The sequence below is a fragment of the Balaenoptera ricei genome, chromosome 7 (genome assembly GCF_028023285.1).
Source record: "Balaenoptera ricei isolate mBalRic1 chromosome 7, mBalRic1.hap2, whole genome shotgun sequence".
NCBI lineage: Eukaryota > Metazoa > Chordata > Mammalia > Artiodactyla > Balaenopteridae > Balaenoptera > Balaenoptera ricei.
Genome location: NC_082645.1, coordinates 34,562,417 through 34,579,275, shown reverse-complemented (window position 1 = coordinate 34,579,275; position 16,859 = coordinate 34,562,417). Strand labels below are relative to the sequence as shown.

Below are 16,859 nucleotides of genomic sequence, written 5' to 3'. Positions count from 1 at the left end.
TGTTTTCTCCACCATTGCCTTGCATTTAAGTCTGGCAAGTTGTATTAGCAGGAGTTCAGGTAACCCTTTGAATACTGCAAAAGTTCACTAGCCTTATCAAAATACTTTATTCACTCATTTAATTTCCCCTTTCTTCTCTCATAAATTTTTAAACCACCAAGATGAAGTCTTTGTAAATTATATAGTAATACCATTTTGACAAACAGAAAATATGAAGACTAGAGTCAGCATATTCCTCTGAAGGTAGCCGTAAAACAGAGCTTTAAAGACAGATAAGAACATCTGGAGAGAGGTAAGCAGTTAATTCTTAAATCTGCTCTCAGTAAAATGGGCTATATTAAGCACAGTTTCCTCCTCTCTTCTTACTCACCTAACTCACCACCAGTCCTTCCCACTCCCCCACTTCAGCAGTCCATTGCTGCTAATTACAATGGATTGTTAAAGGAGGAATTACATGAAACAACCAACACAAAGCACGTTATGTTTTTGCATTCACCTAGTGCTGCAGCTACAAAGATAACTAAAACATGGCTCCTACCCCAGAGATCCTTAGGTCAGATTAAGAGATGGAAAACAATATTGTACAGTTCTATACCTAGACATGAGACATCTTAGACTCAGTTTCATACTTAAAAATTCAACAGAGACAATTTATGATTAATCATCAGAGAAAAGAGTCACAAACATATAAGCCTGGAAAACCAATTTTATAAAAAATAATTCCCAGTTAACAGCACTCTCAAGATCAGTGTATTTTTCTGTGTGTTTGCTCTCTTTCAACAAAGATGTTAAACATTTTTTAAAAAGTGGACGATCATTGCATGTGAGTGGACATAGTATCAGTATTTTAACTCTGGTTGGGCTTTTTCTGTTATGAATATGATGAGTTGAAATAGTGAATCTATTTTATAGACTCCATGAAAATATATTCTAGCACATGACATGAGAGGCAAAGCAATGCTTTGCTGTAGTTCTACCTTTCAATTAAATAACACATATGATGAAAGTTGTAAGAAATTTTATGTTATTTCTTAATTCACTTGCTAGAAAATGTAATAAGGACATAGTGCCTTGTTTCTACACTTTAAGCATTTTCTTCTCCATCTGCTAGGAGTGTTTGAATTTCACTGGTGCTTAATTTTATTTTTAAAAGTTTTTCCAGTGACCCAGGCATGAGAATGAGTACCTGTAATGTTGCCTTGGATACAGAAAGCAATAAAAAATTTTGTTGAATTTGTTTTAAGTTGAATAGCCAGGACAGATGCCTTTCTTAAATAAATAATGAGGTTTTGAGACCATGTGTATGAGCATAGCAATTTATTCATGTTCTATTTAGTTTCCTATCATTATAATTCTTGACAACAGAGTCTTCATCTGAGCCACATCTAAATCTACTAACTATCTCATTTCTAAGTAGACTCTTGCTATCACTTTGTCCAAATTAGGCAAGACTGTTAGCTTCCTGGTTAAGAACAACAGCTTTGGAGTCTTCCAGATAGGGGTTCAAATCTCAGTTCTGCAACTTTCCAGCTGGTAGCCTTAGGCACGCTATTTAATGTCCATGAGCCTCAGTTTTCTAAATTGAAATAATGGGAATAATAATATCTATCACAAAGGAGTGTTTTAAATACTAATTTAAATGGCAAACTGTACATATCGACTTGGCTTTATCCAAGTGAAAATATGGTAAGTAAACCATAAATTGAAACTGTAATTATATGACCAGTTTCAGGGTTTATTTATATATTAACATTACTCTATTAGTTTACAATATTTATAATTCAAATTAATTCTTAAAACTGTCCAAATGTCTAAAGAATTACACTTTGTAAATTTTTAATGCCCCTCTCTACAATTCTTTTTAATGGCACAGTATTTGAAATTCTACCCAAAATGTTATAAAATTGTTCTCTCTCATTGCCCCATTGTTCCAAATGGCCTTCCAGTCTATGCTACACGGTCTTGAAATGCACTCAAGGACCTGGATGTGGGTATGGAATACACACTGTTCAGATTTGCAAATGTCATAACGCTGAGAGGAAGAGTGAATGATGAGACTGAAGGATTTACGGTTAAAAACTTGGATTTTGGTCCCAGTTCCAATTGTTACGTGACTCAGGTGAGATTAGTCTTGTGACTATGCAAAACTTAAAACTTAAAGCAAAACTCCACTGCCAGTGTCATTGTTTTGACAGCCTGGGATCATGAGGGAAAAAGCACAATGGGTTGCATGAATATTTCTGCACGTAGGTTAAAAAACACACAAAATTAATACGAGAGAGAAATGGGTAAAAGTGACACCTGGAACTTTAAATTCAATTTTAGACCCCCATAATATAATTAAATAATATTAATAAAGAGCTAATTAAATCGTGTGTGGCAGTAATAGAAAGATATTGCCAGAATAAGGGAAGAAACTTCATCCTACACTGGTTAAGTTGTACTACTAAAATATTCATTCAAGTATGATTTCTGTTATTGCCTGAAAGTTTTTGTTCCCCCCACCCCCCCCCCCCCCCACCGCCACCCAAATTCTTATGTTGAAACCCTAACTTACAATGTGATGGTATTTGAAGGTGGGGCCTTTGGGGGAGGTAATTAGATGGTGGTGAGGTCATGAGGGTGGGGCCTCATGATGGGATTAGCATTCTTCTAAGAAGAGGAAGAGACAAAACTTGCTCTCTCTCCACCACATAAGGATACAGTGAGAAGGTGGCCATCTGCAAACCAGGAAGTGAGCTTTACTGGAACCCAACCATACTGGCCCGCTGATCTCAGACTTCCAGCATTCAGAACTGCGAGAAATACATTTCTGTTGTTTAAGTCACCCAGTCTATGGTATTTTGTTATGGCAGCCCAAGCTGACTAAGATAATTTCCAAACTTTAGAGGGGCACACTTGGAAGAGTGTGATCTTAATTCTTGAGAATTATTGAAAGAACAGAGAAAGAAAGGAGAACACTAAACAGAGGTTGGAGCTTATGTTTTAGGTCTTTTCAAGTATTAAGGGACTGTTAGAGAAAGATGCTGTTTGGATTCTGACATTGACCAATGTGATTCTTCTAGTTATGTTCTAGTTGGTCTGTCTTTCCCCTTTGTGGAGAACTCTGGGTCTTCTGCTCGGCTAAGACATATTCATTTAGGGGTCCAGCTCTCAGAAGCCCTGAGCATTACAGATCCTAGCATCATAGATAGAGGTTTCAGAGGTCTTTCTGTGTCTAATATTGCTCAGGATGATTTTTTCCTAAAACATTTTTATAACAAAGCACAAAGGAGTAGAAATTTCAAAAAAATATTTCAATGAGGTAATAGTTCCTTCTTAGGTGCCAATTAGATATTCAGAGAATAATACACAAAAGGTGTCAAAGAACAATCTTACCATGGTGCTTAGAGTTAGGGACCTGGAGGAGAAGCTCAAAAGATCATTGATTTCATGTATTGGAAGGGCAGTATCAGCCCGCAAACTAGCACGACAGATGGCAATAACTGGGTCTACCCATCCATTACTTGGCAGACGAATGGACTTGAGATCTGAAAGAGTCAACCTTTCACCTGCTGGATGCTCCAAGTGAGAAGTAAAAGAGAAAGGGGCCAAGAGCTGATTGGTTAGACAGTAATCATGGACTCAGGGCCTTAGACATTTACCCCTTTAGAGTTTCAATTTTCTGAAAAGTGAAGGTGTTGCATGAAATAAAAGGGACTGCACATTTAAATAGAAAATTCTAAATAAGTCAATGAAAGGAGGAAACTCATAATTATCCAGTACAACTTTTTTCTATCGTGCATGGATTTTTTAAAAATACGTGTTTGCTTTTGTCCTTTCAAGCATATTACTTTTACTTATAAAACCAGTACTGCTACTTGCTTTCTATAAAAGGGTATCCATTTTCCATGTTTCTGTTTCCCAAAGTATAGGTAGAAAATGTGTGAGTCAATCCTTAGGGAAAGGCTCCAATCTCCAAACCACATGGCAATTCTCAGCAAGTATATTGTGCTGTTCCAACATGAGCAGAATTCCCCCAGGAGATGTACAGTACTCTGGCAGACGTCACTTCTAAAGTTTAACTCTCCAAAACAATAAAGAGTGAGCCAATGAAGACATGCTGCATTTCAAGGAGCCCGTGATAGCCCTAGAAGCTATTAGAAGAAAACTCTGTTATCAACTGAGAGGTGGAGAATTAGAGTAAGGACAGGTGCCTGAGCCGATGAGAGCATGTGCCTGCCTGTGAGCAAGCAAGAGGAAACAGGGTAAGGGATCAGTTCTCACCCCATACCAAGGTTCAAAAATAGCTCAGGGAGATAAATAGGAAAGTTCTCTTGAGATAATTGTAAAAGTTTTTTCTTTTTGGCCGTACCACGTGGCTTGTGGGATCTTAATTCCCCGATCAGGGATTGAACCGGGCTCTTGGCAGTGAAATCGTGGAGTCCTAACCACTGGACCGCCAGGGAATTCTCCCAAATAAGTCTACCTTTCAAAGCTAGAATGTCATAAGTTGTGAGAGCTGAAAAGAAAAAATATGAAACATTTCAGCTTTGGAGAATGAGTGTGTGTGTGTGTGTGTGTGTGTGTGTGTGTGTGTGTGTCCCTGTGTCTATGCGTGTGTATGAGGAGGAATGACTTCTTGTAGAATATGGTTTAGTTGACAGCTCTTTGAATGTTTTTTTCTGTGAGAAAGATCTACAGTGTTACGAATATGTGCACAGGCTGGTGTCTAGCCTCCCCCTTCCACACCCTAAACTCCTCTCCTGCCAATGAGTCTATAACCTTCACAAGAGAAAACACAGGAACACCATCAGCAAGGAAGCTAATTTCCCAATTGGGAGAAGGCATTACTTTGAAGTTGTCTTTTCTGGTGTCACTATCAATGTCACATTTACTAATATCCAGTAGAAGTAAGGCAGCATCAGGTTGGAGAAGATGGTTAGCCTCTGAGTTATGATTAAGATGTATGATCTATAATGAAGTGACAGGCTTTGGAATAATCAGGCGGAGTTGGGCCTGGGAACTGATGACAGAACAAAGGAGAGATGTCATGAGATAAAGAAAAGTGGGAGTTGCCAGATCTCAAAGCAAGAGAATATCCTGGATTATTATCTTAAACATATTTGGTGCTGCCTGGAATTCTGGAAACAAATATTAAAGCAGAATAAAGATGGTCATATGTGTCACCTGAGACACGTTATTGGAGGAGTGGAAAGATTGTGGGAATAGACAGGAAGGTCATTTGAGAGTGTGGCCTGAAGGATAGGCTGATTGTACACTGATTTGATATTGCTAGCTAACGTTCACTGAATGTCACGTGCCAGAAACCCATAAATAAGTGCCTTGTCATAATTAGCATTTCATTAAACTCCCTAATATTTGGCAACAGTCCCCATATTTGGCAACAGTCCCCCATGGGGAAGATACTACTTTTACATCCTTTTTCTAGATGTAGAAATTGAGGTGAAGAGAGGTTGAGGACTTGCTCAAGGTCTTAAAGGTAGTAAAGAGTGGACTCAGAATTTGAATGGAGGTGGTGGTGTGCCCCGCAGGTAGAAACGTTAGCTTCTCTGATGAGGTAGGCCTCACTGAAAAGTGAACATGTGAGTGGCAACATGGGGACATGCCTGTAGCAGAGGGGTTGAGCAGACAAAAACCCTCCATATACCTGGGGTATTCAAGGAAAGGCCAGGAGATCAGCGGGCTTGAAGGACATGGTCCAGGCAAGAGAGCTTTTGGGTAACCAGACATGAAGGGCTTTGAAGACCTCACAAAGAATTTGGCTTTTCCTCAAAAGGAAACGGCAAGCCAGTTGCATCATTAGCTTATCTTTATAATTAGAACCACGCTGGACTGGGTGAGAGAAAAGAAACCGACTGGGGAAGTAGGAGAGGTCATTCTCCCAGAAATGTGGCCAGAATCAGAGTTGGGAGTGGGTCGGCAGAAAAGTTTTTGGAAGGTCTCTCTGTGGTGATCACAAAGCAGTACTGGTGTTAACCTGAGAATGTGAAATGAGACTGGCATCTCAAAGGCCACAAACCCTCATTTTCATTAGGATCTATTGATTCTGTGACCCTGTAACAGCCGATGAAAACCAGTGACCTAAATCTACATTAGAGGAGAGGGTCACGATAACTGTTTTCCACTGAGGTACTGAGGAGAAATTCTGCATTTTGCTATATATGTTTTAAAAGCATCTCTCTTCAGTGGGAGCAGGGATGCTCAGGAAGCTGACTCATGAAGGCTGACTGGCTGATCGCTCAGCTTGAAAAGTTTATTGCTTTGTAAAGTGACCTCATAAGGATATAGAAGAAAGAAGTGCAAGAAAGTTTTAAGGAAAAGCAAAAAGACAAGCACCACATTTTCTGATGGAGCTGATGTCTTACCACTCAATTAATTTCAGCGTCAAGGTCCAATTTTAGTTCTGAATCACCTTCTAGTTTTACTTATAAAGGACTTTTCATTAAGCCAAATTAAGTAGATGGAGGTCCAGTTGTTTATTATCTAGCACTAAACCATTCCTACAAAAAGACACCTGTGCAAGCCATTTGGCTCCAGTCAACTATTTTTTTTTACAATTTAATTATGAATATAATTAGAATGAATTAAGAGACAAGCTAGGCATCAGCCATAAAATTTCTAGTTTGCTAAAACACACACACACACACACACACACACACACACACGCGCGCACTGATTAAAAAGCAACCACAACAAAAACCCCGCCAAGTCTGTGAGCTTGCAGTGGAAACTGTAGTAGAAGGGGAGTATTTGTAAAATCTACCTTTATTTTAATTTCAAATTTCCTTGAAATGGTGCTGTAGAGAATATTTTTATACTACATTATTTTTATATCTCTGGTTTCTCTGTGGTGACCCTTTAAACCCTGCTTTTTCCTTTCTCTGGTCTTAAGGTAATTTGTCACTATCATGCTTTCATGTTTAGCAACTATTTGTAGTCAAGTGCCTTGCAAGCTCTGTTTCTTTTCTCCCAAAGAGTGTCATCATGGAGTTGATGATGCATCAGAAATAGTTTGACCAAAGGGCAAGATAAAGTCAAGAGTAAAGAAAATATTTGCAAATATACTTGACTGTTTTTTTTCCCAATTACTTATTGAAAGTATACTTTAAAGGTAAAATGGCATGATGGTCATAGGAAAAAAACCATTAAGACATGCAATAGATACTTTCTGACATAGGGCAATGTCTTTAAATTAGATCATTTTTATACGAGGATGGTGTGACCGACAGATGTATAGTAGGATGAGTTGTATTTAAGAACTAGGCATGGGGGCTTCCCTGGTGGCGCAGTGGTTGAGAGTCTGCCTGCTAATGCAGGGGACACGGGTTCGAGCCCTGGTCGGAAGATCCCACATGCCGCGGAACAACTAGGCCCGTGAGCCACAACTACTGAGCCTGCGCATCTGGAGCCTGTGCCCCGCAACAAGAGAGGCTGCAATAGTGAGAGGCCCGCGCACCGCGATGAAGAGGGGCCCCCGCTTGCCGCAACTAGAGAAAGCCCTCGCACAGAAACGAAGACCCAACAGAGCCAAAATAAATAAATAAATAAATAAATAAATAAATAAATAAATAAAACAAATGTGGGGTTTAAAAAAAAAGAACTAGGCATGGGGTATGCTCTACCTTTGGTGCCTTGATTTTAAAGATGCTTAGTTAACCTTATGGATACCATTTCTCACAATTTGTTTTACTGCTTAACTGATCAGTGTGTAGCAAAACTAGGCATAAATATTGTCTTCAAATGAGTGTGTGACTACAACCTTTAAATTGAAGACTTGTATGCAGTATATTTACTGTCTCAGTTTGTTGCTGGCTTGCCTAATCTCCAAGTGTTATATACATAAATACATATATATATATATATATATATATGTATATGCACATATATTAAATAAACATGATATATAACAAATATGATGCATAATAAACATTATATATATAATATTACTTAAGAGTAACTGAAAACGAGGATAAGGGGACTGCTATTGGACCCATAAGGTTGTTTTGATCTTGGAGTTAGCATTGATTACATTCCCATGATGGGGCCCTGCTCAGGGGTGGGAGGAAAAGTAATTATTTTTATACACAAAAGGCAACTTTGGAAATTTAGAATACAACAAATCAACAAACCGCAAATCATGCTCTAGTAAGAGCAGCACAGAGCTGAGGTGAAGGTGACCAAAGTGAAATTATCAGATAGTCCTTGAATAAATGAGCTTTGGCCCAGGCTTGAGACAAACCTCTAAGCCTATCCCGCACAAATAATAGATAAAACATCTTGTAAGGAAATTCACGAGGTCATTTCTCTTTATTTCCCTCTCATCTACTAATCAACCTATGGTTTCACTGTTATCTCAACTCTGATGATTCTTTAGATTTGAGACAGGCAGATGAAAATTTATGGATGAAGTGCATTTGTGACATGGGTGTAGAGAAGGTGTAGGCAAAAAAAAAAAAAAAAAAAGGCTCCATAAAGATGTCCATACTTTACTTCCTAGAGCCTGTGAATATGTTACTTTACATGGCAGAAGAGATTTTGTAGATATGATTAAATTAAGGACCTTGAGATGAGGAAGTATCCTGGATGATCCAGGGGGTGCCCAATGTAATCACAAAGGTCCTCAAAAGTGGAAAATGGACTGAGGAGAAAGTCAGAGGGAGACTGACTACAGAAGAGGTCAGAGTGATGTGATGTCATGTGACTGCTGCCTGTGAAGGAGGTGGAAGGGGACCACTGGCTAAGGCATGCAGGCAACCTCTAGAAGCTGGAAAAAGCAAGGAAGTGGATTCTCCTGCAGAGCCTCCAGAATATAGTCCTTCCGGCACTCTGATTTTAGCTCAGTGAGACTAAGCTTCAGACTTCTGTCCTATAGAACTATGGGGTAATAAGTCACTGTTATTTTAGGCCACTGAGTTCAAGGTAATTTGTTACGGCAGCAATAGGAAACTAACACACATGTCCTATAGGAAACAGTGCCTCTAATTCAGAAAACACAAAGAAATTTGAACACCCTGAAGCAGCCCTGGAAGCACCACTCCAATATGAATTAGAATGGCAGAAGCTTCTAGAAAGAAGCCATCCTGGTAAATCGGGACTCTGTGCAATAGTGTCAGAAAAGAGTAAGGACATTATAAAAGAAAAAAAGCAAAGAAAAAGAAAAGCAATTACAGACGCAAGGAAAAAAATAAATAAAAAATCTGCACAAGAAAAGCACGATCCAACTATAAAGGGAACCAAATGTGGCCAAGAGTTTAAGCAATTTTTGGAGTGTAATAAAATAGATTCTGTTGGACCTGGTGAGGAATACTCTTTGACAAGTGTAGGGATTGTGACAGTGAATTCTAAAGAAGGAATCGTTGTGAACCTCTTTGACAGGTAATGAACAAGACTTACAAGCTCATAGTAATGCAAATATCAACGCTGTTTGTTAGTCTTCTAATTGGTCAAACTATTAAAATTTAAAGGAGTTAATAACCAATGATTGTGAAAGAAAGGAAGAGAGGTAAAGGAAAGGGTAGAAAGGAAAATATACTTACCTTACAAAGGAAAGTTAGGAGTTACTGTAGAATGCTGAATGAAACAAGAAACAGAGGTTTATGTGTATTATTCAACATCCACATATAATAGTATGACTATCAAATGCTGGAGGAAGTGAAGTAGAATAAATTAATATTTCATATTAGGTATTATCTATAGTAGATAAGTCAAGAAGTAGAGCTATTATCCAGAGTTATGAAAGTAACTACCACAAGAGATGAAAACTGAAATAGTTGAAGGAGGTTTCCTCTCATGAATAGGCCTGGGGATGTGAAGTGATAGGGCCCAATCCATCACTTTCCATCATAAACTCCTCTGTAAAATCTGGTTTGGTGCATGTTGTAATTTGATACAAGTGAAGAACTGTAAAAAGGAACATTAATAACACTTCAGCTTGAAACAGGTACTCATATGAAATAGGAAAGTAACATTGTATATAGCTAAATGAATTTCAAAAGGGGATGGGTGAACAATTGGTTATAAAAATAATAACAGTGGAGGGTTAAAATGTGCTCAAAGAGGGCAATATTTAAAGCACTGATGCTTTTAATATCTAATAGTAAATATTGAAACATAGCTCCCTCTTGGAAAGTTTTAACTTATTTCTAACCTAGAACTCCAATACTAAAATTTCTGATCATTTAATTCTAACCTTGGTTAAAAAAAAAGACAGAAATGACACGATCTTATATAGAATGATACGGGATATATAGGTTTTATATAGGATGATGTAACAGACAGATATTTGGCAACAGCTAGTTAGTTATTCTTCCAGCAAGATTTCTTTTAGATAAACAGTCCCAGAAAGGCAATGTAGGATGATGGAAAGTATTTATGTTTTAGAGTCTGCAGCTTAATGCTAAACCTAATCTTCTGAGCCATATGAACTTGGGAAATATTTTGTGACTTACTTTATTCTTCTGAAAAATGAATTTCTTTCAAATCATTTATTGAGCACCTAATATAAAGAAAATGTTATGTTGTATTATTCTCATAGTAACTTTATGAGCTAGAAATTACTTTCCACATGATTTTTCCATTTCTTCTGTGTCTCCTGTGTTATTTTCAGGAATAAATTAGATAATTATAAAAAGTGTCAACAAGTTTTCCTCCTCTTTCCCTTTCCCAGGAATTTTGGAAAAATGCAGATAGTAAAATAGAAAAGACACTGTTTGTTGTCTCTTTTCTTTGGATCCGTAAAGGTACCAGAACAAAAGAGATGGGAATAGAGGTAAACTTAGTACATTTCATAGGATTTAGATGTACTGGAAATATCCAGACCCCCTGCAGGCTTTTAGCCACAAGATTGCATCACCTATCATAAAACTCTAAAGCCATGTTTTTGTACTGAGTTCACATTTACAGTATTAATAATGCCCCCAGCACAAGTCATTTCCAGGGAATTAAGTCCTTGCAGTCAGTGGGTTAAATCCCTATGAAATAACCTGCAGGTGACCCAGTTGCATTGACCTCAAGTATAGAATTTCAGATCAATAGCTGCAGTACTTGGATTCTGAAATATAAAACAATCGCTAGTGTTTTTGTTACCCCAATGGGTGTTATCAGACAGGGAATCACTATGGCAATTGTTGGTTCTTATCATATTAATGCTTGTTTTTGGTCCAAAAAGAAACTACTTAAAAAAGTAAATGCCTTCTGTTCCCTCTTCTTGGAATATGTAATGATGACTTTCAAACATATAATAAAAATTAACAGTATTTCAAATAGCACAAATGATCATTAATTGCTTGTACATGAAAAAACATTTCTTCTTCAGAAGCAAAGCACTCCAGTTGGATGTAAAATTCCTTTTGGTCTATGCACCTTTTCACTCTGTCATGAAAGGGTAACAGCAGATCTCTCAATTTGGGGCCAAATAGAAATCTTAAGCCTTCACAAACTGGGCTTGGGGGTAGTGAGACAGTAAAGGAAAATAACGTTATAGCTACATGAACCATGACGGTGACTGGCATGGTGTTTTGCTAGTGGCTAACCGGAGACCAGACATCACTTCAAGCATTTACACCAACAGAGGGAATAATTTTGATGCAGGGAACTGGTTACCCATGTGATGAAGAAGCTGAGAGCCAAATAAGGAAGCCTGAAGTCACCAAGAAACCAGCCACTGCAGGAAGCCACTACCAGGCTGGAGGGACAAAGGGAGCAGGGTCCACATCACCAGATGGAAGACGCAACCAGAATGGGCTGAAGACATGGAGGAGATGGATCCTCAGGTAGAGAAGCTATCTGAGGCAGATGGGTGGGCAAGGGAGACGGGGTGGAGGATAAAACTAAAAAACTGGTTGGAAAAAAAAAAACTGGTTGGTGTTTTCCTTCCCCCTCCCTCTGCCATCTATCACCAGAGACTTCCACTGACTGTAGCAGCAGGAAGCCAGCCCTCAAGAGCACCTCTGCAATACAGCTGGCTAGGGTCAACCCTCCACAGGTACAGAGCAAAGAAGTGATGGATGAAGACGGTCAAAGAAGCCCAGAGCCAGCCTATATGGACATCTCCCCTGCAGACAGACCTCACCTGGCTGGTTCCTTTTCATAAAAAGCAAAGAATCCATGGGCAGGTCTGTTGAGCTTCTCATGGTATAGATTTTACAAGAGGCAGCGAGAGCTATGATAAAGCCCAGCACTTCTCTGGGACTGGATATGGATGTCCTTATATTTTGGAAAAACTTTTTTACTCAGTTAGTGCACCGTGGAGTAAAAGTACCTCATCTGGTATGGTTTTGCCATTTCCAAGGAACTATGTGGCCATTCTGCCATTGCTTAAGGATATTTAAACATGAACTACAACCTCAAGCTGAGTTAAGAATTCAAGAACTAATGTCAAGGTTATGTCAAAAATGCGTGGATTAGCAAACTTATGTCCCTTGCCAACATCGTATTTCTCAGCCATATTAGCCTCTTGGTTAGTCCCTCCATTTGACATATTAAAAATACTAAGTACTACATGAGTTAGGTAAGGCAAGCTTGCTGAGGGTGGTTCTCCTGGCCTTGAGCAATGAAGGAAAAACTCCCGTCTCTTTGCTTCTAGATTACTTTCTCAAACGAAGGTCATCTGGAGAAACACTGTTAGCATTTGTTCAGTACCTTACATCTTTAAAGGACTTTCTAAAGCACTATCTCATTCATTTTCTCCATAGCCTATTTGATAGGTGTTGGAAAAAAATCCTTGCAATAGCCATCAGTCACAATAGCACGCTGCCTACCTCAATTCTGCTTTGTTAAGTTCTGACCATGCCAGTAATTCTGAAATTCTGTCCGGTCTGGAGTCAAGTCTAGGATAGTCCAGAGATGGTCCTCCTCTTTATGGAAATTCAAAGGACACAACCTCACATGGGTTTGAGGGCCTGCTTCCCACATCTCTTAGGCTAAGGGAATGGCTTGCCTAAGATCTTCAGAATCAGGTTAACTAAAGGGAGCTTAAACGATGGGTATCCTACATCATAGCCCTCAAATCAGCACGTGCACAAGTATATTTCCAAATGAGACAATTCTCACTTAAAAGTATGGTGACCACAATGTGAAATTTGTATGACTTCTTTAAATATACATAATCAGAAATATGTACCCAAATGCAAAAGCCCCCAATGTCTTACCAGAAGACTGTGTTCGCATTATGAGTGATCTTCCATGCTTGAGTGTTCCAAGATGGAATATCAGAATAAACTGTCATGGAAATGCATGCTTGTTTATTTTTTCTTTATTCCTCCTTTTAAAAAGAAGTTAAGAGAGCCTGGGAACTATAAAATACTGTTCTTCTTGAGAAGCAGAGGGCTCATGAAATAAAAACTCTGACAGGGGATATGAGCTCCAGCCTCGCTTCAAAACCCATGTTTAAAGCACTGCTACTCTATTCAACAACAACAACATCTGAAATTGTGAGCAGGCAGCAAGAGAAAGACCTTGGGAGAATAAGCTCTGCTTTATTCCTCTTGATATCATTTTGCCAGAGCTTTAAACAAGCGTGAAGACTTTTGTGAAATGAAAAACAGAATAAAAGGGCATATTGAGGGGCTGTTTCCAACAGGCTCCCCATATCCCACTCCCCCTACTGGGAACACTGTACACACAGCCATCCAAGATCAGACCTCCTAAGTAGAGCATTTTTTTTTTTTCTTGGAGATTATTCTCATTTGGACTTTAATTAAGCTCCTGCCAGGCTTGCAAGCTTTTTAATTTTACCTTTCTTTCTTCTTTCTTTTTCCTCCTTGAATCAGCTTGCTTGCCAGGAAACTTTTTCCAAGCTGTCACAATCATAGTAAGTACACCCTAAGATGTTAAATTTAGAGATGTACTAATCGTTGCTGCTCCGAGAATCAATAGCAGAAGTTTCCTTGCATTTGGAAAGATTTTCATTCATTCATTCATTCGTTTTTACGTGTGTGTGTGTGTGTGTGTGTGCGCGCGCGTGTGTGTGTTATGAATGAGAAAATAATAGAAAGGAAGTTGCAGGGAGTATACAATGACTATTGGCTAGTCAGTGATACAACTCAACCTCTCATAAAGCCACCAGTTTAACAGAAGAAACTTTCCATTACTTAATTTAATATTCACACTGTTTGTAAGCAAATTGTAGCCAACTCTTTACTAGTGTTGGTGGGTGTAGGGTGAGCGAGCCTTGAGAAGGTGATGCCTCAGCTGATGATTTAACACCTCTTTAATGAAATGTAATATTTAATTCACTTCGGTTCTTTTTCAAAATCCCCTTGAACTCAGTTAAACTCATTGTGATTCTGAAAGTATAAAGGTAGGGGCTAGGGAGGCGGAAGGTTACCCTTGTAAAGCAGATTGCATGAGAAGCTATTTTCATTTGAGGAGGCTTAGTTGAAAATTGGCCACCCTAAACAGGATGCCGCCTTCTTTTTTTTTTTTTTTCTTAATTTTTAAAAATACTTAGATAATATCACAGAAATAAGAGTAAGCCATCAAAACCACCAAAACTAAAATGAAAGCTGTGGAGCACTGGGGATATTATCATCTCCATGATTGCTATTATCGTCATTCTTATTATTTACTTAATAGTAATTCCACACCGCCAGGTTATTGCACCAACCGCTCCTGTCTGTAAGGTACTTACTGATCGCCTCCACAAACCGCTCAAAGAAGCTGTAAGGGAAGAGCGGCTCAGGCAGCTCCCGGAAAAACATCTTCAGTGCTCCGGTGACAACGTGGATGTCCTCCCACTGGCTGTCGTCCAAATTCAGCTTCTCTTCTGGGAAAACACGAGGAGAAATGGAACAACTGGTTTTAATGAAACAATTACAAGACACTAATTATTATGTTAATGTTTGCCTACTATCATCAGCAACCGTTAACAGCCTTCTGCACCTAGAGGTTTGGTGCTGTGCATGTTTTTTTTTTTTTTTTTTTCCTTTTTTCCGTAGGACGGGAACATTTTCAATGGAATACCATCTGTAGGAGTGCAGCTAACAAAAAACAAGAGACACAAAGAGACAGTGCCATTGACACAGTATGTCAGATACATTTATTCCCATAATGCATCAGTATGAAAATTAGCATCACAGCTCAACATGATTCAAAGCTATTTGGTTTTGAGGCCGAGGGGCTAAGAGTTGCCAATGATGGCCGGCTCAAGGGACCAGCCTAAAGGCCTTGCTGAGCCAACAGGAGACATATGCTAAACATGGCAATAGAAAATGAGTTATTGCTTTACATGTGTTAGCCTTGCTATGTACAAGGGAATAATGGGTAACACTTTTTTCCTTTTTTCACTGAATATAAAGTCAGCAAGGAATAGAATAGTGAGTGAGAAAGGATATTAATTCCTTCTTACTGCTTCAAAAATATCTTTTTTTAGTTTTCATCTCAGCAAGGAAAATGTGCCCAGCAACAATATTAGACAGACCCCTGTTGGCCTACGTAGGCTATGCAAAGCTGTCAAAAATGATAACACACTAAAGACAAACCACAAGTGCTTACCAACTCCTCTTAGAAATAACGGAGATGTTTGCTTGGGAAGCTTGAGTGAGTTGAGACATTTAAATATTAAAGAAAATAAAGGCCACAATGAAGTTCTTAGAAGAAATAAAGAGACTCTGGGCAATTATTTCCTTCCTTTTAGTCTTCAGTATGAAAGTCTGGAATCATTCTCACCCAAAAAGTGGATGTAATAGGGTCTGAAAGTGACATCTTTACATACAACTAAAAGGAAGCAGGCATAAAAGCATTGCTGCTGACCCGCAGCGTTTGTCTTTCTGAACGTACAACACAGAAGAGATTTTGGATTCTGGGCTTAATGAAAACTAAAGCTAATCATTTTGGACAACCTGGGGGTTAATGGGAAAGCGGAGTATCCTGGCAAGAACTTAATAGGTATTTGGTCAACTAGAATTGTGTTTCCTTACCGATGTCTGAAGCTCATATTCAGATGCTTGCTTGTGTCAGTTTTATGAATGCAGAGGAGAATTTACACCAAAAATGTAAGAAAAGCTGAGAATTGTCACTATAGGGAATCTCTGCATGGGCTCTTCTGCTAATAGTGTTCATGTCCTTTTAAAAATATTAGCCGAAATCTTTATCAGATCTTTTTTTCTAAATGGACTATTACTTCCAGGGCTAGTAAGTTATGTGCCTGCTCAATTGGCTGTTTGCAAAGAGAAGGAATGAAGGTGAATCTGTTTATTTCAGACGGGCTATTTTCTTCTCCCCTTTCAGCCTTCATTCCTACCTCAGTCATAACACAATAATTTGATCCACAACAAAATCAGCAGAGGAGACCTTCTTTCTGCCCTGCAATCATTTTTGATTGATTGTATTTCAACAATTAGTCTTTTATTTGGCTACACACTATTGAAATAGGACGACAGCATCTTAGCAGGCCAGCTTTAAACAGTCAACTGCTAACAATAGCATCAAAAAGGGAGACCTGATGGGGTTTACTGTCACTTTAAAGAACGGGGTTTTCACGTTGTTGAAATCTGTCAGATATTTTGAAATGTCCCTCTCACTATGGTGCCACACCCCCTGCGTGCCCTTATAATAAAATTGGTTTTACTCCTGATTAAATCATTTTCTCCCTACCCACTACCATACTTCTCATAATGGACCTGTGCGTTCTACAGCTGGTGTTCTTCCCATGGTACCAATTCTTACTTTATCTTTTAAGCACTTTGCTGCTAAGATCTCATGCAGAGTGCTTATGTTTTGTTAAGAGCTTCATTCTTAGAGAAATAGCTTAACACATGTTCTAAAAATGTTGTACAACTTATTGCTTAAAGCACATTTAGAAAATGTATAAGTACGGTAGCTTTGGCACTGAACTTTAAGTGGAAACCTAAATAAAC

The 16,859-nt window shown here is 38.7% G+C and overlaps 1 protein-coding gene across 1 annotated transcript in view; it reads right to left on the bottom strand.

The window, feature by feature from the left end:
• ARHGAP15 (Rho GTPase activating protein 15) overlaps positions 1 to 16,859 on the bottom strand; it is a 609,009-nt gene that overhangs the window by 112,673 nt on the left and 479,477 nt on the right. The window contains exon 12 of the mRNA XM_059927125.1: positions 14,633 to 14,767. Within this exon, the coding sequence (XP_059783108.1) occupies positions 14,633 to 14,767 (135 nt within the window). The remainder of the gene's footprint in view (positions 1 to 14,632; positions 14,768 to 16,859) is intronic.